Source organism: Pseudochaenichthys georgianus, chromosome 14, assembly GCF_902827115.2.
Source record: "Pseudochaenichthys georgianus chromosome 14, fPseGeo1.2, whole genome shotgun sequence".
NCBI lineage: Eukaryota > Metazoa > Chordata > Actinopteri > Perciformes > Channichthyidae > Pseudochaenichthys > Pseudochaenichthys georgianus.
In genome coordinates, this window is record NC_047516.1 from 3,850,955 (window position 1) to 3,873,761 (window position 22,807).

The following is a 22,807-nucleotide window of genomic DNA, read 5'->3' on the forward strand; positions in this document are numbered from 1 at the left end:
CACCAACGATAGCCGTGTTTCACCAACAGTCGCACACACACACAAAAAGCATGTTCACTTTGCTGCAGCCCTGATCTCATGCAGCTCAGCAAACTGGATTTCTCTGAACAACCACGAGGCGTTTTCATATCACGCTCTAGATTTCTCTCAGAGCACCCCACTCTCCTCGACAGCCACCCAGGGCTCAGCTGTGGAGCTCCTCACAGAACAATGGCTGCTGTGTGGGACTCAGAGGGGGAGGAGGGGGAGAGAGTGAGAGCGAGGGCTGCTGGGTATAGAGAGAGACTGGTACTGATTACGAGAGAGAGAGAGTCAAAGAGAGGAGAAGTGAGAGGGAGCAGCAGTCCAGGAGTTGGCCTCCATCCAGTTCTGCTGAGAGGGTGGAGACAACGCTACGCCCTTTTATCGGGTCACACAGTTCGGCTGCAGGCTGATGGAGGCGCAGAGGTTGGGAAACACCATCCTGCAGTCAACTATCTTTGCACACAGATAACGGAGTGAGAGTAAAGTTTAGGGGCGTTGCTGTGGCCGAACGCCAACTAATTATCTGGGTTTTAGGGCCCATTCCCGCACAACTCTGTGCACTACGTCTCTGTGCTTCCAGCTGTACTGAATAATAATAAAGGGGGAAAGCAGCCAATTAAAAATGCTTTTGTATTCCTTACAAGCGTTGGTGTTTTTCTTGAAGCGACAATAAAAAGATTTGGATATGCTCACGTCAAAAAAACCGATCCAACTTGGTTCAGGTAAAGAGGGGATTGAGGAGCTCCCATAGGGAATAAGGAGAGGACAGAGGAAGCAAACACATCAAAGGCAAACACACAGAAACTGCACCAAACTTGGCTGAGGTGAGGAAGAGGGATTTCAGGAGCCCGATAGCCAGCCAATAGGAGAAGAGAGAAGAGGAAATGAAAGGGCGGAAAAAGGGACGAGCACGCCATTATAGAGACAGCCCCCCAACAACGAGAAAAACACTGAAAAGAAAATGAAGTGTGAAAGAAGTGAGGGAGGATGAGGCAGAGAGAAAGAGAGTGGGTGGGAAAGGCCTTCAGTTGCCATGGAAACTGGGAGCTATCAGCTGACTCCATGTTTTTTCCACTCGTTCCCCACCCTCCACCACCACCAACTCCCCTCCCGGTCCGTTCATCTTTCCATCACTTCACCCCCCACCTTTGCATGTTCTCTCCATCTCATGACCACACCCCCTTTTCACCTTTTTTCTCCCCCCCCCTCCCCCCCCTCTCACTCCTCACATCAACCACACCCTTGTATCTTTCCGCCTCACCCTTCTTTCTCGGCTCCATTTCCACCCACTCCCTCCAGTATTCCTCCATTTCTCTGCCTCATTTTTCACGGTTGCTCAGATTAAACCCACAGTTCTTTGCAAAATCCCCAAAAGAAAGGGCTGAGAGAGAGGAAGAGAGAAAAGAGAAAAACCCTCACTGGACTTCTGCAAGCTCTGTGATCTGAGAGACAGCATGAGGGAGGGAAATGGGAAATGGGAAGAGAGACTTTCTGATAGCAGGACAGAAAGGATACAAATGAGGATATCCAGCAGCTCATTACCCAGAGAAACAGAAAGCACTGCCGGATGAATATTCAGTGCTTCAACACATTGTATGAACCAACATTCAACTAGCTACAGAAAACATGTTTACGTCATGGTATTATTGTATCTTGGATTCCTATAATCCTTGCTTGCAGGATGCAATTATTCATCTGGTCGCAATTTCCATTTCACAATAAAAGCCCTGAACATCTGCCTAACAGAGTGCCTTTAGCTAAAAGGACACTCAACATCTTCGCTTTCCCCAGGTAGCTGAACAACCGGAGTACACATCCTAGTCTTTAGCTGAAGAGCCACGTTGACAGAAGCAAGAGGGAGAGTTGCGAAAACATGCTACAAGCTACATCCTTGAATTACACAACATGCCTTCTTATTATTACTACCAGGTGTTTAACTCTGCCGTTATCATGGCACCGACATTAGGGTTTTCATTTCTACCATTGTTTCCTTTCTTTGGACAGATATGTTCGCAAACCTGCTAGAAGTAGTCATGTTGCTAACGATAAACAATAAGATATATTTTCTTCATATAATTAGAAACATCAATGGACAGATACACACGTAACTGTCTTTTGCATCAGCTAAATGAAATGTGACTGACATCATCACCACCAAAGGAAATTCAGATTAGGAGTGCTTGTGGGAAAGTTGGAAAGCTGTCAATTGTTTTGATCACAAAACTACCCCTTCTCTATCGCCAATAAACACCACCAATCTTGATTTAAATATCAACACAAAGACCCTCTTCTCCGTGTTGTCTCCATGTCCTCACAATGGCAGGAAACCTGGTGGTAATATCCTCACCTTTCACTTGCCCCGAGACCCCATTTACACGGGAACGTTTGCGCACCGAATTCGTTTTCAAAAAAGTCTTCCGTTCACACCATAAGCCGCATTCACACCGCATTCACACCGCAGGACTTTCCCTGGTACTTTGGTTCTTTAGTTCCGTTACGGCCCGTCCACAGTACAGCGTCGGAAGCGTCGACAACTCCAATCTGCCCATTCACTTTCAATGGGGTGACGTCACGTAGCCTCGCTTTTTCGCCGAACTGAATTGTGGGTAGCAGAGCGGTCCGTCTCAGGCGTCTCAGGCGACAGAAGTTGAACAATGTTCAACTTCTGACGCCGGAGACGCCGGAGTAGCCAGCGCCAGCCGATCAAATCCCGTTTCGGAAAATCTGACAGCTCAAGCCGTAGCCAATCAAACCGCGTCTAAGCTGGGAGAGATATCCCGCCGTTCATTTCTATATTTCAAAAAAAGTCGGAGGAGAAACTAACTATCGCCGTAGCAAATCACCCGGTTTTGTATGACCAGACCCTCTTCACCTACCGGGACACAAACCGGAGGAACCAGCATGGAGGGAGGTGGCAGAGGCAGTGGGGGAAACTGGTAGGTTTTCGCCTGTTTGGGGAGTTTATATATATATATATATATATATATATATTGCTCCCATACAATCCCCGGGGTTTTTTGCTTTGTATGTCGGGGGCGGGACATTCATGTGATTGGTTGTTGGTTGTGTTGCTTGAATAAAATCCCCAAGCTCCAGACACGCCCAGCTCCAAGCTTTTTTTGAAGCTGTAGTGTGGACGCTCCGTTAGTACCAATAATGTCGCGTTCACACCGCCGGGACTACTCAGTGCCGGGAACTCTTTTGGCCATTTTCAGTCCCTGCTCGAGAGGTGGTACGAACCTGGTGATAAAAGAGTGCCAATTTCTATTCTATTTCTATTGGCTGGGCGAATTGCCCCGTTAGGCAGCCATTTTTTTTCCTCGCTACAAAACCACATCCACACCTGAGCGAGTAGTTTTGTTGTACTTTAAAGCAGTTATGACCACACGTACTACAACACCGGAGCGGTGGGATGATGAGGAAGTGTCGGCGCTTCTGGCAATTTACTCTGAGGACGGGATGCAGCAGCTTCTACAGAAAGCAGTTCCCAACTCCAAATGTACCATCATGTTTCATCGGTTATAAACTGGCGAAGCTTTAGTTATTGTGTCCCACCCACAATATGTGGCTTTGAAATAGATAATTTCATTGTATTTCAAAATGGCGTCCATCAACACAAGCACTATTTATTTATTGAAAGAGAAATGGTTAAGTTTGTAAATACCAGTGTTGTGAGTTCAATATTTTAATTAATTATAGTAAGGGAACATCTTAGGAGTTAGTGTACCGAGTTCCTCTCAGGAGGATATATAATAAAGGTGTGTTAACTGCTGAGCCTATTTACTGTGCATATGACACCTGGCAGTTTGTTATTATATTGCCACACTGTTTTGATACTGACATATTTTCTTTGCAAAAAGGTGTGTCTGCACTATTGTAATTGTGCCCGTCTTGAATGTGGTAAATAAAAGAGAGAACCAAATGCACTGTACAAAAGATCAAAAGATGTTGTCAATTTACAATATACAATGTAATCGATGTTGAGATGCCTCCTAAGGGCTGTGCGCATTTCCCCCCCCCCCCCAGCCTCGCCAATATTGGCTGGCACATCAAGCTGGGTCGCGGCAGTCCATTCATCCCTGTATTCATCACCATTACTCTCACACAGGTATACAGGTAATATGCAACATGCTACCACCTGGGTTACAAAGCTGTATAACATGAGCACAAAGACAACAAGCTCAGTGAACTCCATCATGTCTGAGGTCGGAAAGTAAACAAACGCCTCATACAGCGGGTGGGCTTTATACCCCCCCTCCCCCCCCCCGTGTAGTTCTTCTTCTCTCGTTTTTTTGTTGTACTCGCCGTGAAGTGGTTTTGCGGCCTGCCAGTAAACCCAGAGAAGAAGAAGACCAATTGAAGTCAGCGTAATCTTGCCTCAGGGAAAGTACTGCGGTGTGAATGCGATTGGCACTAGCCCCCTGGCGGATTCAGTGCCGTGGTACTTTAGTGAAAGCGGCTATTGACTCAGGTTTACACGGTTCACACGCATTCGGCTCATTTAACGTGTCCGTGGTCCATTCATACGAGACCACTGGAGACGCTGTAGTACATATGCCAGGCCTGTGAGTGGCGTAGTAGCTTCCGCCACAAAATACACCAAAAGCAGCGAAGAAGACCCCCGAGCATGGTTGCCCTTCTGTTTATGCCCCGCGGTGGATTTAGCAACATGTAGTTCATGTAATTCTCCGTGTCCACTTGTTGCTGATGGTTGTGGTAGAGGAGCTGTAGATGTTGCACTAACATCTGCTCTGTAGCATGGTCGAGCTGTAGATTGTGCTAACATCGTTATCAGGAAATGGTCGTATATAGGGCGTACACACTGAGCCGTTTGGCCCCCCAGAGACGTTACGTTACGGCCTCGTGTGAACGAACGGGCGAGACACGAGAGAAAAGTAGCAGATACATACAACCCGTTTCGTTCTCCTGTAAACACCGTCTAAACTAGCTACAGAAAACATGTTTACATCATGGTATTATTGTATCTTGGATTCCTATAGTCCTTGCTTGCAGGATGCAATTCATCTAGGTCGCAGTTTCCCTTTCACAATAAAAGCCCTGAACATACACTGCCTTTATCTCTGCCTTTATCATGGCACCAACATTAGGGTTTTCATTTCTTTGAGATTATTACGATTGTTTCCTTTCTGCGGACAGATATGTTCGCAAACCTGCTAGAAGTAGTCATGTTGCTAACGATATATTTTCATCATATAATTAGAAACATCAATGGACAGATAAAAAAGCATAACTGTATAAATGAACAGTTGTGTTCTGAGTTGGTATGTCTATGGTTTATTGCGAGTAAGTTGTTGTGGATAAATTAAGCAGCTAAATGAAACGTAACTGACATCACCACCAAAGGAAATACAGATTAGGAGTGCTTGTGGGAAAGTTGGAAAGCTGTCGTGTGTCTACCCCAAACCATATTTGATCAATTGTTGTGATCACAAAACAACCCCTTCTCTATCGCCAATAAACCCTCTTCTCCGTGTCGTCTCCATTTCCTCACATTCACAGGAAACCTGGTGGTAATATCCTCACCTTTCACCTGCCCTGAGGTAACATTTGCATTGTTTGTGCGTGAGACAAAAGAGCCATAAACTAGCTGTCACGACAATCTGTCAAACGGTGTGAACGCAACAGGAATGAACCTCCTGGCTGAGATGGAGTCGCTGTGCTCCCCCTGCACGTCTCAGCTCAGCAGCTCCACCATCAAATGGGTCACCCAGTCTTCGCCTCGCAATTAATTCATGTGATCTCTAACTGGAATGGAAGCGGGAAGCAGCTGTGACTGAGGAAGAGAGGGAGGACTTTAATCATGTTGGACAAACACTGGCTCTCATATAGATAAAGTAATGAGTAATTTACAGAAGTGATACAGCTCTGCGTTCGCCCTGTTATCCAAAGCGACTAACACACATCCAGTACTGTGGACAATCCCCACAGGAGCATTGGGGTGAAGCGTCTCACAACGACATGCTGACTGCAGTGGGACTCAAACTTGCTACCTCCTGATTCGAAGTCCAGCGCTCTACCCACTGAGCCACAGTTGCCCTTACAGACCAGTAGTCATCACCATAATCTCTCCTCAAATTTGCAATCAAGGAAATGTTCCATTAACTGTTGATATAATAGATCACTGATTACTTTATCTGTACAAACCACGAGTTCAGTCGGAGTTTATGGGCCGTAGTTCCTCCTGAGGTAACTGCCCATATAGGAAGAGACCAAAGTAATGAACTTAAACTTAACACGAGATTTGGCTGCTAATACATGTCTATAATCAATCTGATTCAATATCAAGATGGGAGTAAGACAAAGTGAGTGACACAAATCTCTCAGCATATCTACTACAAGCATTTCTAACGTTGCCTTTTCATTCATTCAAACATCACACTGTCACAAAAAGCCCTTCGTCAACTTTCCATCAGATATAATATAACTGACAGAAGGGGTAGACATTGGGTCAACAGCCCCCGTACCAAACTCCCTTTAAGAATTTTAAGACGCAAATCCTCCATATAGTGTTCATAAGTCTACTTCAGAAGAGACTGCCGTTCAAACAGACCGCAAGTGAATGTCATAATCAGATTGTCTCTTCCATGAACCGTTGATACAATAGTTCACTTATTACTTTATCAATGCAAACCACAACCGCCAAGTTCACTTTCAGTTTATGGACTGAGTGTTCCCACTGCCACTAGCACCAACTCAGGGTTTAGAGGGCAGACGGAATTAGTAACAGATAACGAAGTAATCACACATATTATTCTCCCAATTATCCAAACACGACACCATTAACTTTCATTTAAAGCTTTCATCCACGATCAAACGAATACTCAAACATTCTTCAAAAGGGCACATGCATAACTGACGGTTAGTTCTTGGGTATTTGGTGGAAAAGAGCCAAAGGTTCCTGCCAAAAGGCCGGAGGGGACGAGCAACCAACAACACTAACAATCAATCCTGCTGAACTTAACCCGTATGTTGTGTCCGGGTCTCCCGTGACCCGTTTCAAGTAGATAGAATAACTACGCTCTAGTTTTTTGTGTGGGAACAAGGCTTCATGATCTCCTCCACAACAGCTATATAAATACTACAAAACAGATTTTGACAAGTCTGAAGGTCTCTAAAAAAAAAAAAGCGTTTAATTTGGTTGAAGACTTTTCTTTTTGTCGCTGCTTTTAATTGAACTATTCATATCTTAAACTGCACTGTAACTTGTATTGTACTTTTTCTTGTAATGTTTAATTGAACTATTCATATCTTAAACTGCACTGTAACTTTTATCCATGTATTTTTCCTTAATGTTTATTTTATTAGCTTTTCTTTTTTAATGCTTAATGTCTTTCATTTTTTTTTGTAAAGCACTTTGAATTGCCTTGCGTTGAAAAGTGCTATATAAATAAACTTGCCTTGGTGTTCGAGACCCAGCAGAATTGTTGTGGGTGACTCGGGTTCAAATGTAGTCCAATCAAAACTCATCTTTGACTTTAGACACCCCCCCCACCCCCTTCATCAACTGGAACAATACTTTTTTGCAACACACACCTGGCCTCCCCTCCCTCTGCCCCCCTCCCCACACGGGAACTCAACCTTTCACAAAGAATATGGCACTGTAATACAATGACAACAGGACTGTACGGTTATGAATGCATAATAACTTAGTTATGATGTAGTTAAAACAATTTTGGATGATAGTCATTATCTTTGAGTGTTTTGGAATGAGATCAATCATGGGTCAAAATGTACCCGGAACACCATGAACGGAAACAGCTTTTGAACACAGAAAGACATTGAGTAACTTGTATTACTACTAATACAATATTTGTACAAACATTGTCATTGTGTGTTAATTCTTGATTTATGACAAATCGGTTCATATTTGAGTCCAGCCTTGAGCCAAATCTAAAGAAAGTCCCTCAGGGCCGCCAGATACATCGTACATCATCAACAAGATAGCATTGATAGGCTTTTCAGTCATTGTCACAGAGGTTTTTCTACAAGGAAAATCTATACCACCGCAGGAATGTGACTATGCATGTGAAAGGTGAAGAGAGGATGGAAGAAGACGGAGGTGAAGAGGAAGATATTTCATATGTGAAAGTCAACACTGCTTAATTCAGATTTTTCTGGGAGGCAAATGTGTGATATGTCGGTGCATGTGGTATAATAGGTGTGTGTGTGTGTGTGTGTGTGTGTGTGTGTGTGTGTGTGTGTGTGTGTGTGTGTGTGTGTGTGTGTGTGTGTGTGTGTGTGTGTGTGTGTGTGTGTGTGTGTGTGTGTGTGTGTGTGTGTGTGTGTGTGTGTGTGTGTGTGTGTGTGTGTGGGTGTGTGTGTGTGTGTGTGTGTGTGTGTATTAATGCCTGAGGAGTGGAGTGTGAAGGCAGATATGGATGATGAAGACACAGAGCAAAAAACAACAGCTGGGGGAGATATTGACTTGGAAGCATGCAGCCCCGCTCTACTCAACACACACACACACACACACACACACACACACACACACACACACACACACACACACACACACACACACACACACACACCACACCCAAAGAAGCTCCAACCGGCCCCACCCTGCAGCTCACTCCTCTCCCGCCCTCGCTCCGGTTCACCCACCTGTTAGCAGCTGATCCCAGAGCAGCTCACTGACACTCTCAGCCTGATGTTACCTAACACCAGGAGCCAGTGTTGATTCCCCGGGTGCTTAGTAACCTTCACGCACGCAATGCAACCCTGAACATATCTTTGCTTACCCAGCGAAGCTGTATGTGGGAACACAAATGTCTGATATCATTCGGACGGGACATGAAACTGCGAAATAGTCTTTGTAATGTCTGATTGATCTGTCAACGAACGGAGCGTCGTCTTCATAGTTTTTCATTATGAACATGTTTTACTCGATAACGCCTCACAGGAATGTGGAGCATTTAGCCAAAAACAACACATGTCGATGCTACTGCCGTTTACTTTTGTTTTCTATTCCAAAGAAGTAGAACTGGGCTTGTTTAAAACCTGTGTTGCAACGTCCCATCCATCCACACTAAAGTCCACTCTGTGTGTCTCTTTAATGAAGACATTAGATATAAACAGATCAAAGTTGTAAACAAGATGCTGAGACAAATCCTTTTCGAGGCATTAACATTATTTCATTAAATGTTCAGATGTATGCTCGATTGTGTTGTACATTTCTTGGTGTACCCAATAACTCCTTTCTTAACTGGCTTAATGAGTAACTTCCTGTTTCTCGGCAGGCTTGGTTACCGTGGAATAAATTCCTGAACTTGTTGCATCCAGTTGGACAATACAGTAGAGAAGGTGTAGGCGTAGAGAAAAAGAGCCTCGATAAAGTGCACAGGTCATTTCAGTTCGACACAGTCCTCAGTTAACGCCTCAAAAACACTCAAACACAAGATGTGAAGCCATTCTTGTAGAACGTCTCCTACGTCCAGTACTTGAAGCGTGACCTCTATTGTGGTGCGACAAACAGTTTCCTCTCTTTTCAAATGTCAAAGACATAAAGGAAGGCTCTCATTGCGCTGTGGATACAACATCATTGAAGTCATTCATCGGGGTCTACTAAAGACGAAGCAATAATTACATTACATTACACGCCACTTGCTTTTATCCAAAGCGACTAACATACTCAATACTGAGGGCAGTCCCCACAGGAGCAATTTGGGGTGAAGTGTCTCATGGACACAACGACATGCTGACCAGTGGCGGCCGGCCCATAGGGGCGATAGGGGCGCCGCCCCCCCTCTTCCCACATGTTTGATTGTCATTAAAAATTAAAAATAAATTAAAAAATATATTAAAAGAAATTTTTTTTATTTTTTTTTTTTTTTTACTTTTAATGAACAAGGTAAATATTATATAGTTGGTGTCAGTAAAATGTATAATCTACAATAAAATCTCGTTTAAAATTGTTTTACGATGTCTAAAGTTACTGATAAGTCACATGTTTCCTGCCTGGCCATAGCGTGTTTCATGACCCTCTCTCGTCCGGGCGGTAGCAAGGAGCCCTCAGCCAGAGCAGCAGTAGCCAACAAGCTGACTGTTGCTATTTGTATACTATGCCGCCGAAACATAATTTCAGCCAATCAGCGTCGTCAGATCTGATGCTCAAAGGGCGCCCTGGCCTGTGTGTCTGTGAGTTGTTTGGACTCGTATCCAAGGTGACGCTACAGTAGTTGTCGAGGATGGCTGCGTCTGCAGGTGGAGACTCCGGTGCTAGTGAATTGTTTTATTAGTGGAACATTTACATGCTTATTGTAGTTGTAGGGCAATGCCTGTGGCACCATGGAGCCTGTGTGTGGGCTGGACCTGTGTTTTACAGGAGAGGAGTGAGCAGAGGGTCGAGTTGTAGATTCTTGTTCAGTTTTCATCTTCCTCACCCTCTCAGACTTTGAGTTGCGCGCGCTGCTAAAGAGACGCGCTACCATGGAAACCAGTAGCCGTATTAAAGTCAGAGTGGAAACAGTCGTGAGTAAATCTGATTTTTTCAGAAATCGGGGAAAATGCGGGCGAAATATGACCCCGGGAGGAAACCGGGAGAGGGCAATGAAATCGGGAGTCTCCCGCGAAAATCGGGAGGGTTGGCAACTTGCTGACTGCAGTGGGGTTTGAACCTGTCCCCAACACCAACGCACAAGCCACTGCACCACACGCCTCCTATTGGCATCAATCCAATTACAACAGTAACAAAACAGCTACAAAAACATGAGAGGAGTCTATTGACCCATCCATTGATTTTCACACCCGCAACCCATCAGCTTCACTTAGGGAAACATCTGACTGTGTTGGGTCATTTTATCTCACCACGATGCAGACATGCCCCTTTGTTTAATACCATCCTTATTTGATAGCTCACTAGGCTAAATTAATTGTTAATTGTTCTTTTAATGTTTATTTTATTAGCTTTTCTTTTTTAATGCTTAATGTCTTTCATTTTCTGTAAAGCACTTTGAATTGCCTTGTGTTGAAAAGTGCTATATAAATAAACTTGCCTTGCCTTGATAGAAACATCTTTGCTGCTTACGTCAGATGACAAAGCGACAATTTAACTGCTTTGAGAAGGAAATAAAGGACACGTTGCAATCGGCCATTTGTGGCTGTTTGAGTAACCGTGGAATCAACATGAATTGAGTGCAGCGAGAGAGAGGACACTGATGAGTTTTAAACAGGCAAAGCAGCAAAAGCTTCTGATGAACTGACGGTACGTCCACACGGCAGCTTTAGACGAATCTTCCACCGCTTCCACCGCTTCTCTGCCCGTTGACTTTGAATGGGGATGACGTCACTTTGCCTCGCTTTTCGCCGAACTGCATTGTGGGGGAGCGAAGCGAAGATTTCCAGGATTTCCAGGATTCCAAAGTTGAGCAATGTTCAACTTTTGAAGCTGAGCTGGAAGCGTCAGCCAATCAAACGCGTTTATGCAAATCTGACAGTAGAAGCGCTAGCCAATCAAACCGCGTGTAAGCAGGGAGAGCCAGACAGTTCATTTCCTCATATTCCAAACGAGAAGTTACGGGAGCAAATCACCCGGTTCTTTACGACCAGAACTATTACCGGGATACAAACCGGAGGAACCAGGGCGTGGAGGGAGGGGGCAGAGGCAGTGGGGGAAACTGGTAGGTTTTCGCCTGTTTGGGGAGTTTATATATATATATATATTGCTCGCATAAAATCCCCGGGGTTTTTTGCTTTGTATGTCGGGGGCGGGACATTCATGTGATTGGTTGTTGGTCGCATTGCTCGCAAAAAATCCCCAAGCTGTCAGACACGCCCAGCTCCAAGATTTTGAAAAGCTGCCGTGTGGACGTACCGTAACATTGGACAAAGCATGATGGCTACCTCCTGTGATTCTTTCGAGCTTTGCTAAGCAAGTGCTTCGTGATCGAAGTGAAATATATGAGGAAGTTCTTTACGTATAGTTTAAAAGGTGAGGGTCGTCTGATATGTAGTCACAATGCAATAAAGGAATGAAATATGCAGGCCAAAGTAAATCCAAGGCATCACCTCCTCCTCTTTTCCCTCCATGACGTCACCTGATCAAATGTCACCGTTATGTTTACGTGGAGCATGAGGCACAAGTTCAAACCGTGGCTGTGCATTCCTGACCAATCACAGCATGACGTGAGTGTGACGGATGTATTGTGAACACATCTTACACACACACACACACACACACACACACACACACACACACACACACACACACACACACACACACACACACACACACACACACACACACACACACACCACCAGAGTCCTATCTCTTTCCTATGCCAATCAGAGCTGCTGTTTCTTACTTCCAGGAAGCTGCACTCTGGGAAGGAAGTGGGCTGCCAACAATGACATCATCATCCTGCACCAGCAGAGGGAGCTGCATCAGACCAATATCTGCACTGCATCCTCTAACCCCCCCCCCCATCTCTCTCTCCCTCTCCCTGCATCTCAAAATTGTGAATGTGCAGACCTCTGAATGGACTGAATGCTCAACCACACACACACACACACACACACACACACACACACACACACACACACACACACACACACACACACACACACACACACACACACACACACACACACACACACACACACACACACACACACACACACACACACACACACACACACACACACACACACACACACACACAGTAGAGTAATAGAGTGGGTGTACATGTGTGTGACAGTGTGTGTGTTGTGTCCTGTCTTTGTGCATGAGTGCTCCTGTTTGCTGGAGGACAACTGACTTGTTTATTTGCATACATCAGTGACACACACACACACGTCACACACACATCACACACAGAGAGACACACACACACGGCACACACACACACACACACACACACACACACACAGAGAGACACACACACAAGCACACACACAGGGCCTCATTGTGTGTGTGTGTGTGTGTGTGTGTGTGTGTGTGTGTGTGTGTGTGTGTGTGTGTGTGTGTGTGTGTGTGTGTGTGTGTGTGTGTGTGTGTGTGTGTGTGTGTGTGTGTGTGTGTGTGTGTGTGTGTGTGTGTGTGTGTGTGTGTGTGTGTGTGTGTGCGCCTTTGGCTGAAGCAGTGGGTTAGAAAGAGAGAGAGAGGAGGGGGCAGGGAGGCAGGCTGGTTTGGAAAGGTGGAGGAGGAAGAGGAGGAGTGAGGAAGGAGGAGGGGGGGAGGGGTCAGGCTACACAGCCTTTTTCGACAACTCCCGCCAGAGCCGTGGTTGCCATGGCGACCGGGCGAGCGGAAGCAGAGCCTCCCTCGACATATCCTATTAGGTCGAGAGAGAACGAGAGGGAGTCCAGAGTAAGAGTTTGAAAGTAGAAGAAGAACCATTGAGAAGGGGAGGGAGGGAGGGAGTGTGTGCGTGCGTGCGTGTGTGTGCGTGTGCGTGTGCGTGTGTGTGTGTGTGTGTGTGTGTGTGTGTGTGTGTGTGTGTGTGTGTGTGTGTGTGTGTGTGTGTGTGTGTGTGTGTGTGTGTGTGTGTGTGTGTGTGTGTGTGTGAAACGAGAGGAAGAGATAGTGAATAAAGAGAGGAAGTGTACATGATGCTGAAAAGTCTAACAAGTCTGCAAAACGACCTTTGACCTTGTGCTGACATCCTAACTTATGAAACCAAGGGTCCATTTACAACAACCAACCTCCACCTGCCCTTGAGCAAGGCACTTCACAGCATCCTGCTCAGTGGCCATGTGTGTATCTTTCAACTTCAGCCAGGGAACCAAACATGTCAAGCTCTTCTGCCTTCAACAAAAACACACTCCATGATCTCATACTGCCTGTGCAGCACCTCTTTTCACCCTCCGTCTGAAACCAGAGCCCAGTCTGCTCTGATTGGTCAGCTGACTCTGGTCAACCGCTTAGAGATGTCCCGTTCCTTAGCCTATCACGTACAATGTGTGGGAACGCTAGCCAATAGCAGGGGGTGAGTATGGAGGCGCCTGAGGCAGGGGGGAGTGGGAGAAAGACTCTTTGGAGGGAACACGGGGATTTAAACTTTGCAGACCATTGACATGCACCAAAACCGATATAACACACGACAGGAAACGTAAAACCCGTTTCTTTTCAAATGTAGGCTCCACCTATTTCTACAGATGAGTCTTATTTTCCAGTTGAACCAGCATACATCTTTTGTTTTACTTTTCCTTTTGTCTTGTCAGTGGCATTGTGTTTGATGACGCAAACAGAACTGAAGTGCAAGCAATGACTCCGAGTTGACAGAGGTAGCAGTAAGTAGGATGTGAGGCGTCCTCCCAGAGGAGCGAAAACCAGGAGGACCTACTTCCTGCACACTTTATCTTTGGACGGGAAACTCCACTCCCCTCTGAGCGAGGCAGACACAGAGGTGTGGTCCACGCACACACCCTCACCGCTTAATGACGCAATAGTGCTCCACCCAGCCCCCACCCTTCACTAACCTAAACCACACCGTGCCACAACACACACATATAAGGCTCCACGAGCCCCATCCCCCCAGCCCCTCGCAGCCTCACGAGAATTCTGCTTTTTCACTGAAATACAAGATGTTTTTTAAAATAGCCATCAGGAGTTTATTTTTCTCTCAGCCGGTGTTTGTGGAGTCGAGTGATAGCCCTCACACTCCATCTCGGTGTTACACTTTCTGTACATTGGTAGTTATGTCTTCTGTCCGGCTAAATAAACGATCAATGAAACATAAACAACCGGATCAATGGAAACATGGCAAATAACCTTCAAAGCAGAAAATGAATATATTTTGCAGTGGATGTTGAGGGCATTCAATTTGATCCATATAGCCCAATAGCACACATTTCCCTCAGGGGGCTCGACAATCACTACGCCGGCACATATGGCCCCGTGCATAAAATAGGGGAAAATACATTTTAACAGGGCAAATATTTAAAGGTGGGGTAGGTAAGTTTGAGAAACCGGCTCGAGATCGCTAGAATTTGAAAATACACAACCGGAGAAAATCTGCCACTTCCTCACAGAGCCCCTCCCCCAACACACAGGAACGCGCACATGACCAATGAGGGCACGAGAGAAGTGTGTGCCCCGATGGAAGGCTGACAGGCAGGTTGTACTTTTTACAGTATCACGGCTTCTACAGATGACATTTTTGTATGGATTTGTTGTCAAAGCACTTCAGATATTCATTGCTATCGGGACGTTGAGAGCATTCCATGGAATATAACAAAAAGTGTATCTCGAGCCGGTTTCTGGAACTTACCTACCCCACCTTTAAGAAACCTAAAGAAACCCAACCCATCTCCCGATACATTTAGCATCTGAAGACAACATATCAATAATTGTTTTAATTTAAAGGCTTTTGGGAAGTATTTCCATTAATGAACAAGCAGTGTATTTTGAACATTTTAGACACATGGTGCATGTAAAGTATGTTAATATATTATAACGGCAAATAAACCTCATTTGATTATTAAAAATACTGGAAAAAAACTTAAAAATAAACTGTGCGGCCACGATAGAAGTTAATTTATTCGTGGGGTGCTGGTTCGGTTTTTGTTGTGAGTAAGTAAGTAAGAGAAGACGTACTTGGATTAGGTCAATCGGGTGTGTTGGGGTTATTATCGTGATTTATGCATGACCCATTTTACAAGTATGCAGAGATGTTTTGGGGCGCAATGACCCAGAGTATTTCCCATCTGAAAAGCTTGATCACTGTTTTATTAAAGCTTGTACTGTGTAATTAGTTGTACTGAAGCACAAATCTAGCTTCCAAAGAGCCAGAGGCGACGTGTGATTCCGTATAACTGGACTCTCTGGTGAGAGCAGATTTATAACCTCAGAAAAGCAGTGATTATGGAAAGATATTTGTCGTAGATGATGACTGAGCAGGAAGTGTATCGTGACCTTTGGCACAAGCCTGGGCAGGTACGGGCCAACTGTGCTGTTTTCCTAGATAAGAGCAGCTTAAAAGAATTGCTCAGCAAAATAAAAACAGAAGAAGCATCAGCTGAGGAAATGAGCGATGAAGTAAACCTAGGATGTGACACCAGGATAATATGCCAAGCTGTTAATATTAACACATTTATGGCGCATTTCCACTGCAGGGCCTCGCTCTGCTTAGTACGGTGTAGTTAGGCCTTGTTAGGCCAGGCTCACTTTATGCTGCGTTTCCATAACAGTTTAGTAGCTGGTGTAGTAACTATAGAAACGCAATGTAGGCGGAGCCTTGACGCCATCTTCAATGCAAACCACAAAACCAACATCAGCCATTAGCTGTTAGCACTCAGAGCTCACAGCTCCTCATATCTGTTCAGAAACTAGACACAAGTTAAACAAGTACAAGCCACAGACTGTCTGTGTCATGGAGGATACAGTCGCTGGTCTGTAGGCCGTTGTTGTGAGTGTGGACGGTCGGAGCATATACTGCGTTAGCTTAGCCGATCTCCATTCAGAAAACACGCATTTTAAAAGGGTGTTTCTCTGCCGTCTGTCTGCAGACTTGTCAAAGCATTAAGTCATGGTTTTTACTAACCGGTATCAGTATGTTGTTACTTCGGCATCATTTAGAAACATGTATTACAATTAAATCACGGTCAAATATGTTCATCTTGTTGTAGTTGTAGCACCCTTGCCAGCGATTCTCTCTCTAGTTTAGCAGCCCGGTTGTTGACCCGCTAAGAACCTCGATTTTATGGTGCCAGAAAAACTGTGAAATAGTACCCGCTAGCCGGAACTACGCCAAGTGGAAAGCGCGCTGTAGTGGAAATACGCCATTAAAAGGTCAGAACGTCTTTGTTTTTAGACTTTCTGACCAATGAAATGAAAGCAAACCAAAATCACAGCTTTTCATCCATCTAGTTGCTGATTGGCTTGTCGTTTCCAGGTAAGTGTCACCACCAAAAACAACCAAAAAACAATACAAGGTTGACCACTTGAAATGAAAACTCAATACGATGCAAAGAAAGTGTAACTGAATATCTAATCTATTGATAACAATGGATAACAGCTATATATCCAGCTTGGAGACTGAGTCTGACCACAACCATGCATTTGAAAACAATCCACAAAGTAGATGCTAAAGTATTAGCATGGAGAACGGGAACAAGATTTGATGTGTGTGTTCGCATGGCCAAGTCAATCTCCTAAAAACCCGATATTCAACCTTTTCAACTGACTGTGTAGCTACAGAAAAGAAAACATCTCCCCACTGGCGTTTCAGTTTCAACAAAACAGCCTTTTAGATTTCCAAATGAAAACCGATGTTAGCAGCTAGCCTCTGTTAGCATCTCCTTGCTAAGAGAAGCAAATGCAGAACACGTGCAGCCTTTGCTTATCTAGCTGTCCACACCTTCCCTTCAATCTCTTCTCTCTCCATCTACACTCTTCCCTTATCTGTGTCCTCGCTTCCAATTGTTTCTCTTTCTCTTCCCGCTCTGCTTTTTTTATTTTACACTTCCTGCCAATTTCTCTCTTCATGCCTGACAACACCCTTTCCTCAGTATGTAGGCTGGGTTTTAAATGAGTGCCATTGCGAGCATGTGACTCTGACAGGCTTCGTCTTGTCATTACCTCTGACTCTCTTTATCCTATAACCTTATCCCTCTCTAATTAAACCCGAGTTCCCGGGCATCCATCAAACTCACGCTACAGAAACGTCAAAAAGGTGTAGCAACACGCCTGCCATCCAACACACAAACACTCCCAAATCTTGTATTGCTTATGATTACATTCATTCAGAATTATAATCACCAATAATCATCGTGTCCCTCGCAATGAATAACAGCAACCGGCAGGAAGATACACACACACAAATATGGGCTGGTACGAGTAATTATGTCCCATCATTTTGCCTTTCAGAAGTCATGCGGTAGACAAGATAATTTCAACGTCTAATTATAGATTATTTGAAATTCTAATACGTCTAATCCACATTAAACGGTAATAATTTAAGACAAAGGACTGGAACCTCCCATCATCATCAATGTGACTTGCAGGCCTCTTAAAAATGGACAAACCCAAATCAACAACAACGACTAAGTTATGAATGCACTGGTATCAGTGATTATTGGAAACATCAGGTAACAACAAAATGCACATTATGCCATTATCAAGACGAAGTATTCAGTAATGTAATAATGTCCTTCGGTGCACTTCATGTGAGTTCCCCCAGAAAGAAGTGCCGGTCAATAAAATGCAAGGTATTAAAATAGATCTGGAAGATTTCGGGGCACAATGAGATTTAAGATATCAAAGCAAAATGAGATAATCAATCAATCAATCAATGTTTATTTATACAGCCCAATATCACACATGTATGACAATACGACACCCTCTGTCCTTAGACCCTCTGTCCTCAGACCCTCTATCCTTAGACCCTCTGTCCTCAGACCCTCTGTCCTTAGACCCTCTGTCCTTAGACCCTCTGTCCTTAGACCCTCTGTCCTCAGACCCTCTATCCTTAGACCCTCTGTCCTCAGACCCTCTGTCCTTAGACCCTCTGTCCTCAGACCCTATGTCCTTACACCCTCTGTCCTTAGACCCTCTGTCCTCAGACCCTCACATCGTACAAGGAAAAACTTCCGGAGAAAACCCACAGTTTAAGGGAACATGGGAGAAACCTCAGGGAGAGCAGCAGAGGAGGGATCCCTCTCCCAGGACGGACAGACGTGCAATAGATGCCGTGTGGAAATCAAAGAGATAATACATTTACAACATAGGTAGTCCAGATGTTTGGAAATGCATAGATAACTAAAAAAGAACCACACATTTCCAAGTCCAAAATGCACCTGCAAATTTGCAATTTTGAGTAAATCTGCCAAAAAAAAGACTGAAAATAACCAGCTAAGATATGACGAACGTATACATATCGACGTCGACTAACACAGTGGGTCTATATAAGCAGTGTAGTCTTAATAACTTATATAAAGTGTTATTTTGTCACCGTTAAAGACGTGGTCTGCACACCAACATAAGTATAAAGCCATGTGAATGAACTTCCTTTAAAAGCGGACGATAGGACGGAAGTGGTTTGATACATGAGAAATAAAGGGTTGTCGGGGAGGTTCTTTTCTCCTCGACATGATTCACACGGTGCCAGGGCTCTGCTGTGACCTCTGACCCGCCTCACCCCGCCTTTCACACAGCGCGTCCTCATGATGCTCTGCCTGAGAGTCACTCAGGATTAAAACAGGTCATCTCTGCTGCTGCTAATGCTTAACTGCAAATGTCAACACGCTGCAATTACATTTGTAAAGTGTGTTTTTATCACGTTTTTCATGCATCCATTTATCATCTCCAGCCATCGTCAGGACAACCAGTGCCTCCTGCTTCCTCACTTTCCAAGAAAAGACTCCACATGATCTTTAAATACTTGTAATCTTTATGTACCCTGAAAAAAAAGCTTTGTTCACGTTTCATCCATTTATTCATCCATTGCTTTTAGCGAGCGGGAGTCGGAAGGGGTTTAATGCTTTGCTCAAAGGCTCCCCTTCCCATTCCAGCTATGTAATACTGGTCTGTCCATTGAACTAGCTTCAAATTGGGTCTAATGGATTGATCATTTATCAAGCAAACTAGCCATTATTATCTTAGCCGCTTTCACACCAAGTACTTTGCCGTACTTGCCCCCATGGCACTAAGTACAGATCACGTTCACACCGGAATAAGTCCCTGGGGGAGGATTGGGCAAATGAAGCCGCTGACGTCACTTCTTCTTCTTCTGCTTTGGGTTTACTGGCAGGCCGCAAAGAACTTCACGACGTATACTGAGTAAATCGCCAGAACCTCTTCATCTCCACCGCTCCCATATTTTTTTTGTGTTGCCATAGGTTTTTCTCTCTCCGTTGGGGCGCGGGGCTAATGCTAATGCTAATAATGCTAATGCCAGCAAATACAATGGCGGCTTCACAAAACTTTTACGGGGCGTGGTTTGCAATTCGCCCAGCCAATCGAAATTGCTACTTTTTTCTCCCCCGGATAGTCCCACCTCTCTAGCAGGCACTAACCATGGGGGTAAAAGTTCTCTTTTTGGTGTGAACGCAAAATTCCAGGCACTAGCGGAACTAAACGGGAAAAGTACTCCGGTGTGAACGCGCCTCTTGGCTCCGGGAAACTGCGGCATCCATTTTTCATTATTTCCCCACATTTTATAGATTATTAATGGGGGAAATAATTAAGTGGACAATGCAAAGAAGTCTGTAAGTCACAGGTTTCCTCACAATATCATATCGACAACGAAACGGTGTTTGCAAATAGCATCAAGTCTGATATAATATTATTTGGATTATCTGCCGTTGATATGAGAAGCTTGTTTTCTGCCTATTTCCCACACTCATTCATATCAACCCCCAAAAAACAACTGATGGTATATAGCTCGACAATTTCCTTTCGGCGCTCTGAAAGAACAAACGTATGGGATATTTGCTCTGTATTTAGTCTCCGTTAATCCCCAACTCACATTCTACGATCAAGTTTGAAAATCTTTTACATTTAAAAGACGGAAAAGAGGTCACTGTTAATATCTTTAGTATAGCAATGCTTCCATCTCAGCAGGCATTTCCCTCTGTATTCATTTCAGCTGAACGTCGTCATGTTCCCTGAGCCGATTCAGATCACCTGTTTGCTGCTAATTAAGAATCGAGAGCAGCTTAGCATTCCCCCTCCCGGCCAATCAGATGTGACAACGCCCTTTTCTTTGGGGCTTAAGCGAGGAGGAGAGCTGCACACTGTGCTCATCATGCCAGGCCGCAATGCACACATTATTTCAGCAGAGATTGTCAGGAAGAAACCCTGGTCTTTCGGCCCTTTTCAGACTTATTTACGGTCGGAACTTCTCTGATTGAGAGGGATTTTGAGCACAGTTAAACATAGTAGGAATTAATGGCAATAAGGGATTTGCACTGGGTTGCATGAGGTCAAATATGAGGACTATTTGCACAAGAGTTAAAGATAACCTGCAAGCTCTGTGTCTGTATGTTCTGTAAATCAGAATATGTTTTACCCGCTGCTGTGAATGTGAAGGACCTGAAGATGTGTTTAAAATATCATTGTGATGGGATGCTGATGGTGAATCAGTACCGCCACTGGTATGTGCAGTTAGTCTCTAGACCTGTGTTCATGCTTCTCTAAAGCCTAGAAGTGTTGATCATGGACGGTCAGGGTGTGGAGGTTCATCAGACATCTTAAGCGACTTAAAGCTGATCTGTGGCAGATCGTAGTCTGGCTGTGTTCCCACGCACAACGCTGCACGGGGGAAAGCCCGCCTCATTCAAATGAACTGCAGCTAAAGGGCTCCTCCGACATAACGAAATATAACCCGATGCAAGTTCACATTGTTTAATGAGGTGCACATTCCTCAGTGTTTTCTAACTTATTCCGTATATTTACGTTGTGTATTCGATAAAGACGTACTCAATAGATATATAACCTTCACTGTTGACATGTTTATATATTCTCTATTGATGTTTATTTCCTTGTGTTGTAGCCTACATACACTACCTCACAGGAAGTATTTTACTTTAACTAAAAGCTGCTGTGCTCAACATTTTAATGTACCGTACTGTTCGGACTATAAAGCAGCAGCTAACTTGTCCGTCTGTCTTGCTCTCGTTCTGTCTCTCGGTTCCACTTTTACTTTGGCGCGCTACCGGTCTCACTCTTTTCCGGCCTCCAGCTTTTCCTGCTGGAGCCCGCCGCTTAAAGGTGGCGGGCGCGGACCGGTCATAGAGCCCATAGAGTTAATTTTACCTGTAAAATCCATAGATGTAGGAGGTTCCCTAGTGGCCGTTAGCTGTACAAAGAAAATGGGGGGGAAAGTCGCGGCTTATAGTCCGAAAAGTACGGTATATAGTACACTGTGTTTCTGTCACTTAATAGACTGATATTTAAGAGATTTATTTAAGACATGTTGAAATAATTGTATAAAATAATGCATCTAAATAAAGTATATATCTATTTTGATGCGTATGTTTTGTGTTTTCTATTTGTATTCATGTGCAATGCCTTGTTCACACGCTGCTGTGACCAAACAAGTCCCAATTTGGAATCAATAAAGTATATCTGATGGATGTGACTGTGGGGCAGAGTAAAAGCATCAAACACATCTGTCACTCAGACTGGACTTCCTGTATTGCATTTTATCATCCTGCTGCTTCATCACTCACACATAAATAAATCCTCCTCCAGTGTCCAGTGTTTAACCTGACATGGTCACACATGTCTTATCAGCCACAGCCTCCTCCATCTATCTGTCCACCCTCCTCTAATCTATCAGCCAATCACATCCCTCCCCCTCCTCACCGTGCACTCCATCTCCTCCGGCTCTGGTTTGATCTGTACCGAGGGCATGACTGCCACCTCGTCCTCCTCCGCCTTCACAGAGCGTGTCGCCACTTCCTCCTCCTCTTCCTCCTTCACAGAGCGTGTCGCCACTTCCTCTTCCTCCTCTTCCTCCTTCTGCGGCCGAGGCCTGGTGGCCGGCACCTCCTCTTCCTCCTGCTTGTCCTCCTCCTCCGGTGGCGGCGGTGATGCTGACGGCGGTTGTTGTTTCTTCAGGTTGCTCCTCGAGCTCCTCTGCTTCCTCTGGCCGCCGGCGGCACTCTTCTTCTGCTTAGGAGTTGACTGGCACTAGAGGAGGAGAAGAAGAAACAAGGTGAGAGGAGTCCTTGATCGGCAGAGGAAGGAGAAGGTTGAGGAGGGGGTTGGGGAAAACATGGCAGAGGAAAACAGGGGAAGGAAGGGTGAGAACAATGTGAAAAAACTTCCAGGCCAGGGGAGAGGGTGAAAGGAGGGGATTTGCTAAAGGATTTGAAGAAG

General features: G+C 44.8%; 1 protein-coding gene across 3 annotated transcripts in view; it reads right to left on the minus strand.

Annotated features, from left to right (window-relative positions):
* The window catches only part of klf8 (Kruppel like factor 8), an 81,061-nt gene that overhangs the window by 15,700 nt on the left and 42,554 nt on the right, over window positions 1–22,807 (minus strand). For all 3 annotated transcript variants that reach the window (XM_034098863.1, XM_034098861.1, XM_034098862.1), the window contains exon 2: window positions 22,292–22,618. In XM_034098863.1, coding sequence (XP_033954754.1) covers window positions 22,292–22,618 — 327 coding nt within the window. The remainder of the gene's footprint in view (window positions 1–22,291; window positions 22,619–22,807) is intronic.